This window comes from Nycticebus coucang, chromosome 1, assembly GCF_027406575.1.
Source record: "Nycticebus coucang isolate mNycCou1 chromosome 1, mNycCou1.pri, whole genome shotgun sequence".
Lineage (NCBI taxonomy): Eukaryota > Metazoa > Chordata > Mammalia > Primates > Lorisidae > Nycticebus > Nycticebus coucang.
Window position 1 is genome coordinate 17,053,634 of NC_069780.1, and position 16,029 is coordinate 17,069,662.

At 39.0% G+C, this 16,029-nt stretch overlaps 1 protein-coding gene across 1 annotated transcript; it reads left to right on the forward strand.

Moving 5' to 3' along the window:
* Nucleotides 1-3,754: 3,754 nt before the first annotated feature.
* Nucleotides 3,755-8,800, forward strand: DSPP (dentin sialophosphoprotein). Its single transcript, XM_053594927.1, has 4 exons — nt 3,755-3,805; nt 5,166-5,252; nt 5,388-6,368; nt 6,902-8,800. The coding sequence occupies exons 1-4, from the start codon at nt 3,755-3,757 to the stop codon at nt 8,798-8,800; spliced, it is 3,018 nt and encodes a 1,005-aa protein (XP_053450902.1).
* Nucleotides 8,801-16,029: the final 7,229 nt, after the last annotated feature.

Here is a 16,029-nt window from a genome sequence, read left to right on the forward strand (position 1 = left end):
ACCCTTCTTTGAATTTGTTAGGCACTTTAAGCTACCCAAATAAATAGGCTGTATAGTTAAAATCGAAGTGTTTTCTGTGAAAACATAGCATCAAGGAAAATATTCTTTCCATTCCCTTCACTCTCTTTCAACCTTACTGCTTTCTTTACATATAAAACTTTTTACTGTATTTAAATTCTATCTATCTATCTATCTATCTATCTATAAATCAATCAATCTATCTATAAATCTATCTATCTATCTATCTATCTATCTATCTATCTATCTATCTATCTATCTATCTATCTTCCTGTATATAAATTCTGGAGATACCACTGTTGTATAGTGACACAGTTTTAGTGGTCTTGTGTAATTCCCACTCTTTAATATTGCAACATTTAAAAAATTGGTATATTCATGAAAATTCTAAACAAGTGCACAGAGAGACAGATTGTCAAGTGTTTGACCTCATAAATTGGAGAAATGGTTTAGGGATTACCTGCATTATAGTACACCAGATTTCAAGGGAATCATGAGTTCAGATCCCAAACTTTGTTCTCTTCAAAAGATGGTCCGTTTTTCTACTTTGCATTTCACAGCTACTACAGAGAACTGAGAGATGACTGAGAGCTAAATCCATTGTCTTTATGCACCTGTGAACATCTAGACCTTACATGTTTTGATATTTTATCTATTTTAAAAATTTAGTTTAAATATTAAATTGGTACATCTTTCAGCTTCACATTTCTGTTTGTTTAGGTTAGATCAGAGATTTCATGGAGGTTACTGTTTATAGATTGTTAAAGATCCCTTAGGCAATATCAAGGCTGCTGCATGTAGACAGTTTCTTGAATTATAGCACAGAAACTTGATTACCTACCTCAGGAATGATAGGGGCCTTAAATAGGCAGTCACATTCACTAAAGAAACCTAGAGTTTTCTTAGATTGCCAACCTTAGCAAGACAAGAAATGTCAGGGTGACAGAGTTTAAGTGGCTCTTTTCGGACGTGTTATACTGATTCTCTATATTTAAGATGCAAAACAGCCTCCTGGGAGCTATTTAATTAAGTGAAAGTAAATGTAGTCCCTTTGGAACTGAATGGTTCAGTGAGCAAATACATATCAGTGAGTTAAGGAAGTGGGGGAGTTATTATGTGCTTCATAGACCTGGGGACACTTTATAACCCCCTATCAGCGATCCTAAGCAGTGATTGGTTGAGAAAATGATCAAACTGAGTTTAAATTTCAGCAGATACAAAATTGTCATGCAAAAGTCCAGGACAGAGTGCCACTTTCTGTCATCAAAGAGAAAGACAAGAAATTCTGGATTTTCAAAGTTCCTTTGAAGGCTTTTAAGGTAAGATGGAACGTTCTTTTTACTCAGAACCAACTGAGTTGTCTAGAAAGGACCCTGAATTTCAGAAAAGAAGGCTAGCTGATGTTGTGAAGTGAATAATCCTTTGCAATTACACCTTTCTTTTCCCTTTTGAATCATCGTAAGGAGAGTATGTTTTAAAGATAATGGAAAATTATGTGGTAAAGGATAGATTTGGAAAAAGAAAGACATGTTACTGAACAATTGGCAAACTGAGGTGGAAATTTGGTAAATTATCTGATCACTTTCATTAGTTTTGATAAAAAAATTAGATAACTCATCTTTAAAATCCACCCTGAGCTTTCAAACAAGGCTTTCATTAGCTTTGCATTTCCCTAGTTTAGCATTTACTTATTCAATTTAACTTGATAATTGCTAAACTCATTTAGTCCAGATTAATTTGGTAATTGCTAAATCTCATTTAATGTGTGACATAAATGAGATTTATGAAAAATGAAATAATCTAAAGGAAGGTCACATAATCCTGAAGCCTCTACTTCAGGCCAAAAACACTGAGGCCCTCTTTATAGTGGTCATGCCTTGGCAAACAGTGGCAGGCATTACCGTGTAATTTTTCTGGAGTGAGCTGACAAAGAGCTAATGTGGTCAGATTGCTGAATCACAGCAGAGAAACAGGATGCATATAACTGTGGCCTTTGTTATAGGTTCCCCTCCAGGACACCATGCCTCCTCCAAATCACAGTGTGCAGTGGCTTTCTGCAGAGTCTCTGTAATATCAGGTTTAAGACTACAAAGCACAGCATCTAACCCTGCTTAGTAAACAGCTGGCCTTCAAAATCTGTGCCCTAGACCTTGGCATTATGCTTGTCATTGGGTCACCTCAGCCTCATTTTCATCTCCTTTTGGAAAGAGGCCTAGTTATTTTTGGCTTTCTACTGAACAGCTACAAAAGTAAGCACTTTCTCCCCCAATATTACTGAAACTGTGCCCTCTTTCCTGTAAGAAAATGTCAATAATTCTTATGACAGTTGATTCTCACTGATGTTTTATTACATTTCCACTGTTACATTAAATTCAATCCAGGCTATTTGATGACCTGCAGCATTGTCACCTATAGATCCAGGGGAAGTTCATAACACAGGAGTAAAACTCTCTTTCTTCTGCATAATTGTAGAGTCATTACATCAAGAAATCCAACTTACAAATAAATAGAAACTTAAATTTTTGATTCTCAAAGATTGTACAATATCTATTCCAACTTACCAAAAATATGTATTAGACTACTGCGGAATTTAATTCTGCCAGGGATGAAGGATGATACTTTTAGAATTCCCACATGATAATTGCTGTCATTTATTAAGAGATTGTAAAATGCCTTAAGTGGCACTAGGTATTGCCTATCTTAATAGCTTTTTATTTATCAATAATATTCACAAAATACATTTTTCTGTACTTTGCATTGGATTATAAACATTACCAAGACACTCTGCTGGGCCTCGGGAGCTTGCAGTAGGGAAAGGGACCATTCAAGTAATCAGGCAGTTTTGAAGCAATGCAGTGTGACCAGGGATGTGTGCAGAAGCTACTGGGTGGAACAAGAAGACAGACACCAACCACTCTTGGAAGTGGGGTTAGAGAAGTCTTCTCAGATCATTCTCCTGCTAACCCCTGGGATAATTCTGAGGAGCAGGTTTTGTTATTATCCCAGATGGAGGGAATAAGGGCTTAATAAAGCTTTACTTTCATTTCTCAAGCTTACACGGCAAGTAGCAGAGATAAAATTTGAACCTAGGTCTTAGCCTCCAAATCCCATGTTCTTTCCACTAGCCTAGGCTCCCTCACGTTGGTAATTTATTTTTTCTTAAAGTCTAGTACAGCCCAATTCTATGTATTTGGGGTAAGGATTATAAGCACTTCTTCTTTTAAGCACAATCTTAGCAGAATGAGTTAGTATCTGGTAGAAACTATGCAGAAGAGAGAGATGTTATCACCAAGAACAGTAGAAGGACAAAGTTACGGCTATGCCCTTTGTACCTACCTGGCCATTCCCCTTCATTGGCACAGAAAAAAATCTAGGAAGCTGTATTTATTAAGAGATTGTAAAATGCCTTAACTGGCACTAGGTATTGCCTATCTGACAGTGCTGAGCCTGATGATGCCCCAATATGTTTCCAAACCATATCAGGTATGTTCTGGAACATCGTAAGTCTTCTTCCCGTGTTGGATACATATTCCTTGCCTAGGAAAAGAGCAAATGCTTAAAGGTCAAAGTAACATATTACTTTTACTTTAAAAATAATTTCATGCTGTCCTTCTTCTTTTTTTTTTTTTAACAGTCCTTGGTTATTATTTACTTTATAAGTAATCTTTTACTTTATAAGTAATTTTGTGCTATTCTTTTTTTTTTAAACAGTCATTGATTATTATTCCTAAAGAAAATGAAGACAATTATCTATTTTTGCATTTGGGCAGTAGCATGGGCTGTTCCAGTAAGTATGCCTTTCTTGGAAAACCTCCTCATTTTGATATCTCTGTTAGCCTAACACACGCTTGCACATACATGTAAACACACACACAGATGTAGTTCCTTAAGACTTTGCAGAGACAAATGTTTGCATTTGCACTAAAGGCTTTTTGATCTATCTTTAGGGTCTCAACAAAACCAAATATGCCCTCAAATTCATTCTCACATTCATTTGATTGAAAATTACGTCTTTTCAGAAGGATTATTATTTTAAAAATTTATTCAGATGAATTTACACTTAATACCCAGAAGTCATAGAGACTACGTCCATCTTTGCTCCCTGTTCTGTGAATTTCATTCTAATATCACCAAAGTCTATTCTGTTTATTCTTTCAAGAAAGAACACTAGGAAAAAGCAGGATCTTCCAACATGTGAGCTAACTAATGTTTCATTCATGGAGTTATTATTTATGTGCTCCCTGTGGAAAATTTGGTATCTGCAGGTAAACATAGGCAAGAAAGAAAAATTAGGACAATTCAACCATTTGTAATTTTATGAGCCAGCTTCCATGTTTAACCTTTTCACACTTTTATAATACCAAACATTTGGTATTTCTATAGCTGAGAATTTTCTCAAGTGTTTCAAGCGTGCTCTTACAGAGCCTAGAGGTAGTAGATGTATATTACTCCATTTTGCTTCTGCACTGGTGCTGGTCACACCTACTCTTCTCTTAAGAGTTTTGGTCAAGGCTTTGGTGCTCATAGCTCAGTGAGTAGGGCGCCAGCCACATGCACCAGAGCTGGCGGGTTCAAGCCCGGCCTGGGCCTGCTAAACAACAATGACAACTACAACCAAAATAATGACTGAGCGTTGTAGTGGGTGCCTGTAGTCCCAACTATTCAGGAGGCTGAGGCAAGAGAATTGCTTGAGCCTAGGAGTTTGAGGTTGCTGTGAGCTGTGATACCACAGCACTGTACTGAGGGTGACATAATGAGACTCTGTCTCAAAAAAAAAAAGAGTTTTGGTCAAGATTACACCTAGAGAGGGTCTTGTGCTATTGCGAGAGGCTTGTGGTACAGAAACACCAGAGGTCTATCACTTTGTCTTCATAAAAGACTTTTTCCTTTTATGTCAATGATAAGTGGTGTGGTTAACACTTCAGTAAAATTGGTAATACCCTAGTGAAAAGTATCCACATGTTCAATTTAAATTCTGCATAAGTCCTGTAAGAAGCTACTTCTCTTTTCTACCTGCTTAGATAATACTCTGGCCCTTGTGTTACATATTTTTTTCTTCACTGAAGTCACGATGTGTGTTTGTGTGCGTGAACATACATACGCACAAAAGAAGTACTTTTTCAATATCAGTATTTTCTCTTTGGCAGGTTCCTGAAATCAAACCATTGGAGAGACATGCCATTGGAAAATCTGTGAATTTAAGTCTTCTGTCAAAATCACAAGCACCAGTACAGGTATAGGATATAAAATGTGTTTCCTTTTCTTTTCTATTTTCAAGCTGCTTTTAGATTTCATTAACTTCCCCCAAATTGCAATCAACTTTACTTCAAGATTATTGATACTTATAATTTGAATTTTTTTTTTTGCAGAATGAGTTCAATGCCAGTGATACCACCAAAGAAAGTGGTGTCTCTATGCATGAAAGTGAGAGAGGAAGGCAGTGGTATGCCCAAGATAATCACAAAGGAGAAGGGAATGGCTCTGAGTGCGCCGAAGGAGCAGGGAAGAGTTCCTCTCCATATTATACATCAGCGAATGAAGAGGGGAATACTGAGGACTGGAATGGGGGCACAGGAAGACCAGAAACCTATGGCCATGATGGGATAAATGGAAAAGAAGATAGCAGCACAGCAGGTGGCCTCAGGGGACAAGTTAGCACCATCAACAGTGAGGGAGCAGCAAATGGAAGCAATATTCATGGAGACACTGATATGAATAGAAATGAGGATACTGGAACTGCAAGTGACAGTGAGGCTGCTACTGTTGTCCAAGAAGATGGAACTCAAGTATCTAGAAGCAATAATAGCACAGACTATGAGGATGAAACAAATAATAACTCTCATGGAAATGGGATTGGTGCAAGAGGAATAACACCTCCGACAGAAGGCGAAAGAAATGGGAACAAGGAAAATGAAGTGACTCCAGGCAATGGAGAAGATGCTGGTCTGGATAATTCTGATGGGAGTCCTAGTGGAAATGGAGCAGATGAAGATGAAGATGAGGGTTCTGGTGATGATGAAGGTGAAGATACAGGGAATGGAAAAAAGGACAGTGATAACAGCAAGGGCCAGGAGGGTCAGGACCATGGAGAAGATGACAATGACAATAGCATAGGTCAAAATTCAATTAGTAGTGAAGGTAATGATCCTGATGACAAAGAAGATTCCCATAATGACATTAATGGAGAAAACACCTCCAAGAGTGAGGAGGATGCTGATGGTGTTCCAGAAGACAATGGTAGCCAAAGAGTGGAGGACACCCAGAAACTCAATGAACAGGAAAGCAAAGGTGTTGAAAATGGAATCTCCAAAGATTCAGGGCCAAGTGCTACTGGGGAGAGCCCAGATGAGGTTGGTTTGTGAAGCCAATGTCTTTCAATGGCAGTTTAAATTCTTCCCCTTTGTCCACTAGGGTAGCACAAAAATAAATCATGACAAGCATGATTTATTTGTATCCATGGGATTTTTTGTATCCGTGTGACTTGAATATTGAATGGGAAAGCTAGAATCCTTACTAGACTTTGATACAGACATTGTATCAAAATCAGACATTGCTGATTGTAGTGACAGTAGTGACAGCAGTGACAGCAGCTGAAAATTTGGTTACAGTTCTAGAAATGTCTTATGTTAAAAACGAATTCACCATGTAACTTTGTAAAAAATTTCCTACTGGGTAGGAATCGGGATGGATTTTTAAACAATCTGAAACACCGGAGTACTTTCAAAGACTGAATGATGCCTGTTTTCACAAATAACTGTTTGTGAAATACTGGATGCTGAACTGCTATTCCTGTGGTCACTTTTCCCAGTCATTCCTCCACAGATCAATGCAGTTTTGCAGCAAATATTTCTAATTAATTGTTCTTTTCTCCACCCTTCCCCAGGGAATAGGAATCAAAGGTCGCAGCAGTGGCAACAGAAATACCAGCATAGAAACCGAGAAAGGCAGTGAAGATAAAGAGAGTAAAGGGCAGCAAGGAACGGACGCAGGCAAAGGACATGTCCAGACACAGGCAGAAGTTACCAACATACCAGGACCCGGCCAGAAGTCAGGAATTAAAGCCGAACACAGCAACACAGGTAGTGATAGCAATAGTGATGGATATGACAGTAACGATTTCAATGATGAATTCATGCAAAGAGATGATCCTGATAGCAGCGATGAGTCTAATGGCAGCGAAGATGCTAATTCAGAAAGTGCCAATGACAGCAGTAGCCGAGGAGATGCTTCTTTTAACTCTGATGAATCTAAAGATAATGTCAATGACAATGACTCAAAAGAAGGAGATGATGATGGTGATAGCACCCTAGACTCTAATGACAGTGACAGTAATGGAAATGGTAACAATGGGAGTGATGACAGTGACAAATCAGACAGCAGCAAAGGTAAATCAGATAATAGTGATAGCAGTGACAGCAGTGACAGCAGCGACAGCAGTGACAGCAGTGACAGTAGTGATAGTAGTGACAGCAGTGACAGTAGTGACAGCAGTGACAGTAGTAGTGACAGCAGTGACAGCAGTGACAGTAGTGATAGTAGTGACAGCAGTGACAGCAGCGACAGTAGTGATAGTAGTGACAGCAGTGACAGCAGTGACAGTAGTGACAGCAGTGACAGTAGTAGTGACAGCAGCGACAGCAGTGACAGCAGTGACAGCAGTGACAGTAGTAGTGACAGCAGTGACAGCAGCGACAGCAGTGATAGCAGTGACAGCAGTGATAGCAGTGACAGCAGTGACAGTAGTAGTGACAGCAGTGACAGCAGCGACAGCAGTGACAGCAGCGACAGCAGTGATAGTGACAGTAGTGACAGCAGTGACAGCAGTGATAGTAGTGACAGTAGTGACAGCAGTGACAGTAGTGACAGTAACAGCAGCAATAGCAGCAGTGACAGCAGCGATAGCAGCAACAGCAGTGATAGTAGTGACAGTAGTGACAGCAGTGACAGTAGTGATAGTAGTGACAGCAGTGATAGCAGTGACAGTAGTGACAGTAACAACAGCAACAGCAGCAGTGACAGCAGCGATAGCAGCGACAGCAGTGATAGTAGTGACAGTAGTGACAGTAGTGATAGCAGTGACAGTAGTGACAGCAGCAACAGCAGTGACAGTGACAGCAAATCAGATAGTAGCAATAGCAGTGACAGTAAGTCAGACAGCAGTGACAGCAGTGATAGTAGTGACAGCAGTGACAGTAGTGATAGCAGTGACAGTAGTGACAGCAGCAACAGCAGTGACAGTGACAGCAAATCAGATAGTAGCAATAGCAGTGACAGTAAGTCAGACAGCAGTGACAGCAGTGATAGTAGTGACAGCAGTGACAGCAATAGCAGTGACAACAGTGATAGCAACAGCAGTGATAGCGATAGTAGTGACAGCAGTGATAGTAGTGATAGTAGTGACAGCAATGACAGCAGTGATAGTAGTGACAGCAGTGACAGCAGTGATAGTGACAGCAGCAATAGTGACAGCAGTGATAGTAGTGACAGCAGCGATAGTAGTGACAGCAGTGACAGTAGCGATAATAGTGACAGCAGTGATAGTAGTGACAGCAGCGATAGTAGTGACAGCAGTGATAGTAGTGACAGCAGCGATAGTAGTGACAGCAGTGATAGTAGTGATAGCAGTGATAGTGACAGCAGTGACAGCAGCGATAGTAGTGACAGCAGTGATAGTAGTGACAGCAAGAGTGAGTCTGGTAATGGAAACAATAATGGAAGTGATAGTGACGGTGACAGTGACAGTGAAGGCAGTGATAGTAACCACTCAACCAGTGATGATTAGAACAAAAGAAAAACTCCCAAGTTTCCTTTTGTGAAATATTCGGTGAGTAGTTTGTAGGAAATACATATTTCCAAGAAAGTAACAAGGGGAGAGAGAAACAGAAGACATATGTAAACATCTACAAAAGCGATTAGGGGAATGAAATCAAATTGCCAGATTTGGAACCAAGTCCCAGAGAGAATTTGAATGCATGACCTTTGGAACATGCATGTTAAAAGATATTGCTCTGAAAATACTGTGTTAAAAGTGTAAATCTAAACGTAAAAGAACAATACACAGAAAAGTAATTGCTAAATGATAATTTAAATTTAAATGTCATATATACTTTAGAGAATGTTATCAGGAAAACACATCTTATAAACAACTGTGGCATTGCCATCAGCCTCCAGTAGTTACATATTCTGGAGAGACAATTTGCTTACTGGTGAGTAAAAGGTCCTATTCTGTGATCTCCAGCTCAGCTGCTGATTTATTTGCTTGTTCTATGGAAGAAATATATTTGTAACATGAGAAAAAAAAAAAACCCCACAGCAACTATATAACCTATCTGGATCATGAGAATAATCTTCCTAATAATCAAACAGAGTCATTATAAATTACAGAAATTCTAGAGAGTGCTAGGCAGAAAGAATTCAGAAGCTTGTTGACATATAAAATCTGATGTGTAAATCTGATGTATAATATTACATTTGGCAAGCCACTGGAAATTTAAAACAAAGTTTCTAAAACTATTGACAAACCCAGTGCCATGTTTAGAAGTGTCCGGCTTCCAGCAGCCACTTTCCAAATATTAATAAGTAAATGAATAGAAGAAAGAATAACTTTGGGGGAGTGGTCATTTTTTGAGCTCTGTGTTTACAACTGTGCTAAGTGCTATCAATTATTTATCTTAACATCAGTCTCAACAAGTCAAACTTAGTTCATATTTTCCTTCAACATGCCAAAACTTCTAGACTAATCTCCTTCGTAAAGCCAAAATGGCCAGTGGGTAATGCTTTGGAAACACTTCTGTTTCTTATTTGGGAATCATACATGCAGTTACAATGTGAGCATAGATCATTCAGCTTTTGCATAAATGAGGGCAATTCTTAGGCTTGAGGAGAAGCCCAGATCCTAGAAAACGAGGATCTTAATGGTGCATGATAATAGAGAGGGATATTTAATAGGGTGAAGATACAATTTATCATCTAAACCAGGGCTTTCTGAGAGCGAAAGTGGGGATGTGAGTAATTATGTGGAAGAGTAGGTATAAATTTTGGGTAGGGTAACTGAAGACACCATGACCCTAACTCATAAACCTACAGGATTTTTTAAGACTTAGGGGAGATGCTCTCTGATCTCCCACCTTTTCCATTTAGGCAATTATCTTAGATTTGGCCAAATTCAAAGTTGAAAATCTATAGTGAATTTATAAATTCAGCTTTAATGTCAATTTTCAATCAGTCATTAGTTGAAAATTTATGGTCTCAGATTAGGCGTATTTCACACAAAAAGAGTTTCAGGAGGTTTATTTTTCCCTTCCTCCCTAGGTAAGAATTTCTTAGTTAAGAGATAACATTGCAAGGAATATTAATGAAAGCTTTAGAGATACCATTAGTAAAGTTTTTGGTAACTCTTAATAGTGCAAAATGTCAGGTTTCTTCTAAATCACGGCCAGGTAATGACTTCAAACTTCTTTCCTTAAAATATGCTCTAGGTTTAGACTTCAGGATTGGTTTTTGTTTGTTTGTTTCATTTTGTTTCAGTCTGTAAACAAAGTGAAGGTAGTGTCTGTCCTTAGTGTCTGTCATACTTATTTCAAAAGATTGTTATGAGCACTATGTTAGACAACGGATGTGGAACTCTGTAAGCTGTACAAGATATGTGAATGAAATGGATAAATTTCAGTGTTATAATAAACGGATATTTATACAATCGCTGACAAGGAAAAATCCCTTCATTCTAATGAGTTTGCAAGTATTTATCCCCTCCATCACAAAATCTGATGTGTAATGTTGTATTTCTTTTAAAACTTAGCTATTTTCAATTGAATAAGCAACATATGTATAGACACAAAATAAAAACGTCAAACGCTATAAAAAGGTGTGCAAAAGTAGCAAATCATGACCATTCCAGACTCCCAGATCTTTCTCATCTCTAGAAGCAATTCCTATCACTAATGTCTTATAAAGCATTTCAGAAATATCATATGCACATATGCCCCCCTTTCAAGATAGGTCCAGTCTACACAGCGCGCTCATCTTATTCTTGTCTCCTTAACAATATCCCTTAAATATTGGTTTATGGCACACAGATCAAACCCATCCTTTTTTCTAATGGTTATTTTTACTTCATTTTATGAAGTGCCATAAAGCATTTAATCTGCCTCTAGTGTTCCATTACTATTCTAAGTCCAATAAGAGTCTCTGCAGATATTACCTGAGATAAGAGCCCACGCTGGATACATTTTAGCCAGTTCTTATAATGATTCTACCTAAGAAGTATTTCAGGGGTGGAGGGTGTTCAGAATCTAGGGCTGACCTCAGAAATAATGAAGAAAGGCTATTTCTGTTTTTTTTTAAATAATCACATCTGCTGTGAATTCTGGACCTTTGAGGCAAGAATAGATCAGACACACTCCAAAAGAACATAGATCCTTCAAACAAAAGAACTCTGGCATTAGGAAACAAAATTTATCTTGAGTTATATTCTGGAATCTTCTGCATTTAAGGGCAGTATTTTTTTAACCTACAGATTGCCACTCATTTGGTAGATTATAAGATCAGTTTAGTGAGTTGTGACAAATGTTTCGTAAAATGAAAGAATAAAAAACAAAAATAATATATAGTGCATAATATGTAGTCTTTGGTGAAACTTGGTAACATCTACCTGTATCTGTACAGACACATATATATCTTAGTGGACGGGTACCAGGACATGATGTAAAATGTCTTTCTTACTATTGGTTGCTATTTAAAATGTTTGAAAGCCATTGGTTTAGAAATGCTTATAATCATTTTATATTTACTTTTTACATTCACTTTTTCCCTTACAAACCTCTACTCACCTTCCAAGCAGAGAGTTAAAAATAAAAAGGAAAGAAAGAAGGGAGTATGTGTGGAAGGGGCAGGGAAAAACAGTGGTGGGAAGGTTTCTGGATTTATCTGCACCATAGTAAACAAGCCAGGGAAACACTATTACTTTTAAAGAGTCTCCTCTGATAGGGCTGTTGTAGAGTTGTTGGAAATTCTGGATTTCTTGCCGGTTGCACGGGTGACTCCACAGGTGACTGATGGTGCAAGATCTTAAAACTCATTCTCAGAGGTTGTCAGGGAATCCCTTCCACACCTGCTCATACCACAAACCAAGAAATGTAGTAAGATGTTTTATTATTGTTATTATACAATCTGTTTTTCACATAAAAAGATAACCTTTATAATGATATGCCTCACTATATAAATACATTTTAAATTATTAACTGGAGTGGAATTTCCCAGAAGTCAGACTTGCTTTATAGTTTGTAATGGAAGTTTTGAAAAACTAAAGACCAAAATAACCAGGAACAATTTTCATCCCCCTAAAAGGAGCAGGAACAGGATAGAATAGTGGAGTCATAGATGAAAATATCATTGTGATCATTGTGTTCTCACAGTGCTCCATTCACTGCTCTTGGAAGCAAATCCTCCAGAGAATAAGACAAGTCAACACAGTGTTCCCGACGTCCACCCTCTGAACAGGGAGCTTGGATTCAGATGCGGAAAAAAAAAAAAAAAAAAAAGAGTCAATTCCTATGGGGCCCTCTTGAAGTTCAGAAAAATGATATAAAGACTATAAATCACCAATGCATTAGATTCAATCTGTTTCCCATTAGTTTGCACAGTCTCAACTCAACAATGAAACACTGAATTTATAGTGCTCCATTATTTTGAGCTTTGCCATTGGCCCTAACCCTCCATTCTTTTTTTTTTTTGAGACAGAGTCTCACTTTGTCACCCTCTGTAGAGTGCTGTCATGTAACAGCTCACAGCAACCTCCAGCTCTCGGGCTTAGGTGATTTTCTTGCCTCATCCTCCCGAGTAGCTGGGACTACAGGTGCCTGCCACAACACCCAGCTATTTTTTTTTTTGGTTGTAGTTGTCATTGTTGTTTGGCAGACCCAGGCAGGATTCAAACCCGCCAGCTCCAGTGTATGTGGCTGGTGCCCTAGCCGCTGAGCTACAGGAGCTGAGCCCCTAAACCTCCATTCTTTATTCCCTTTCCTTCTTTTCCTCCCTTATCTTTTTCTCTTGAAAGAGATGAAGTCTGTGTGGGGAGGGAACTCTTTGACCTTTGCAGAGGAACTTAATTCCCAGATGTCTCCCAGTGTAAGAACCTGGGCAGACACTGTGCTCAGGCTGATGTTGCTGGCTCTCTGCGTGCTCCTGGGTTTCATTTGCAACCAGCTGGGTTTCACCTCCTCCCACAGTGGTACTTTCTTCAGGTGACACCACTGAGTCTTTCTTAGCTATCTTAACTCTACCTCCATATCTTAAGGAGAGACCTGAACTGAGATACTGTAACAGACCAACACTGATATGGTAGCACCAAAGCACACCTGTGGTCTTGTCCTAATATCCTGATGCCAATAAATGGGCTCTTACCTTGTCCCCAAGTTGTTGACAGAATTTCTTTCTGCAGTAGGTCGTTGGTCTCAGAGATTTGAAGAATGAACCCTTGGACCACCAATCATTGGTAAGATAGGATTTATTAGATAGAAAGGAATACGGAAGGAATAAAAAGCACTAGAGCTTCTGGCAGAGGGAAAGACCCAAGCGGGGCCAAGTCTTTTTTCTAGGTGTTATATACTGTTCTGTAAGAAAGGGAGGTCTAGAGAATTAGCCAGAACTTGGCAGACTTCAGTATTGATGTGTGTACTTTAAAATGAAGGCGGCCCCTTCAGCTCTGGGCAAAATGGCAGGGCATTCACTTCAGAAGAGGCCAGGCTTGCATGAAATTGCCCAGGCCTAGGAAACTGGGGTCCCTGTCCAGCCCTGAATGGGGGAACCCTATATCAAAGTGACAATCCCCTTTAAGTGACCCGATCTTTTAACCTGGCTCCTGCCCAGCTTCCTCCTCATGTTCTATTAAACTGATACAAATTTTCCCAGCCCAGTCTGAGAACACCAGGAGCAAACCTGTTGTCCGACACAGTTGAATTTATTGACTCAGTGCAGTTAAGGTGACTGTACACCGGAGCAGGGGTGTCTCAATAAAGAAAAAGATAAAATTATCATATATTGGGGGAAAGAGCAGAAATAAGATGCTGTTTAAATGAAGCAGTGTTTGAAAGGTTCAAAGCAAAGCAGGGCTGTGGGTTAGGATTTGGATAGTGAGGCAGACCCAGATTTCTGTTTCTTTGGAAAGGGCAAAGTTTAGATGAACACGGCCTCTTGTGTCCAGAAGCCCTATCCAAATCTCTGCACCTGAGATTACTTCTCTGTGGCAAAATGACTCCGATATTCCAGGCAAGAATGGAATGTTTCATTCTCACTGGGATAGTCTTCAGCAGCAAAGTCCCTGGTGATCCTTCGTTTGATGAAAGACCGTTTGAATGACGGCTGTCAGTGATTAATAAAGCAGAAGTCATTCAAAGAAGGGAGTTGTCCTGATACTCTACAGCATCAGTGTCCTTGAGTCTCCTATTAAGTTTGCAGGGACTTTAACTGTGTCTATTGTCTAGTCCGATAAATGGTGGGCAGATTTTTAACTCTTTCGGTCTGAATCGATTTTTACTTTTTCAAGAGGTACGTTTCTGCTAACAATCAAGACTCTGTTAACACTTTTCACAGATGTAGAACTCACAGATCCCTGTTTGTTCTTTAAATATTAACCATTCCAGATTGTCACCTGTTGGACTTCACATCACTCCTATCACTTCTGTTTCTCTTTCACTGGTTACTGTCTGTACCCTGAGCACCCATTGTCTGTTGACTGTGTATGTTTCAGAAGGAAAAAGAAGATATAATTATGGGTGAGTCTGTGTCCCAGGTAGGCCCCTTAATCAATATTCAGAACTCTAATCTTAACATTGATTTTCCTGAAATAAGTTAAAATAATTAAAGCTAGCCTCCTTTCCAAAAGGCCCACTTCACTGCAGCTGTTAATATACACACTCAGTCTTTAGCTCAGGGGTTCTCAAAGTGTGATTCTGCAGGATTAGTGTCACCTGTCACCAGAGAATTTGTTAGAAATGCAAGACTAACCTCCCTGGGGGAAGAGGGAATTCTGCCAGAAGATTGCCTTCAAATTCTTTAGAACTGCAACTCTTCTCTGGGTCACCAACCTGCCATCCTTCTTTGCAAATTTTGGACTTGCCAGTCTACAATTGAGTGAACCAATTCCTTAAAATCTCCTTCTTTCTCCCTCTCTCTCTCTATATATATCTTATTGGTTCTATTTCTCTGAAAAATCCTGACTCAGAGATAATGGAAACTCTGATTAACTTTTTGCTACTGGATGAAAGATGTATTTGTACCACATATAGTGTCTCCTAGAGTATAATCCATAACCCCATCCTGAAAGATGTCCACTGAAAAGTAGGCGTGTGCTCCGGAGATCACCAGTAAGTATCAGCAAATAAAAGGCTTTGAAAATTCTTGTAGTAAAAAAAACACTCATTGAATTTTATTGACTGAGAATTTTCCAAATAAATTTGATCACAGAATCTTCTTGCCATGCATGGCCTATTAGCTGCCAAGTGAATCTATGTTACACAGAACAAATTTGGAAATCAATATTCTAGTAATTTTACTCTCCCTTACCCTAAAGCTTACCTCCTTTTTTCCTGTTCTTTGATCTTTCTGATGGGAAGATGGTTTCTGCCACTGTCCATGGCAATGGCATGGTCTCCGTACACATCTCTTGGAAGCACCCAGTCTTGGAGTTCTCACAAATTAGGTAGAAGTCCAACTTACTTGTAGCTGCCATGCTGTTAGTGAGATACTTTGGACATCCAGCCTCCATCTTTTCTTGCCATCTCTGTAGGCACCAGAAATGGGACTGCACAGGACTTTAAATGATCCCAGTTCTAGCCAACATCTGAGAGCAAGCCCATGAGAGACCCCAGTTGAGAACATCCAGTTGAGTCTATAGTAAACCCACAATATTTATAATCATAAATCAATGTTTTTAACCACTAGATTATGAAATGATGTTAAAGGCTGAATGTTTGCATTGACCTAAACTCATATATTGAAATCCTAAGCACCAAT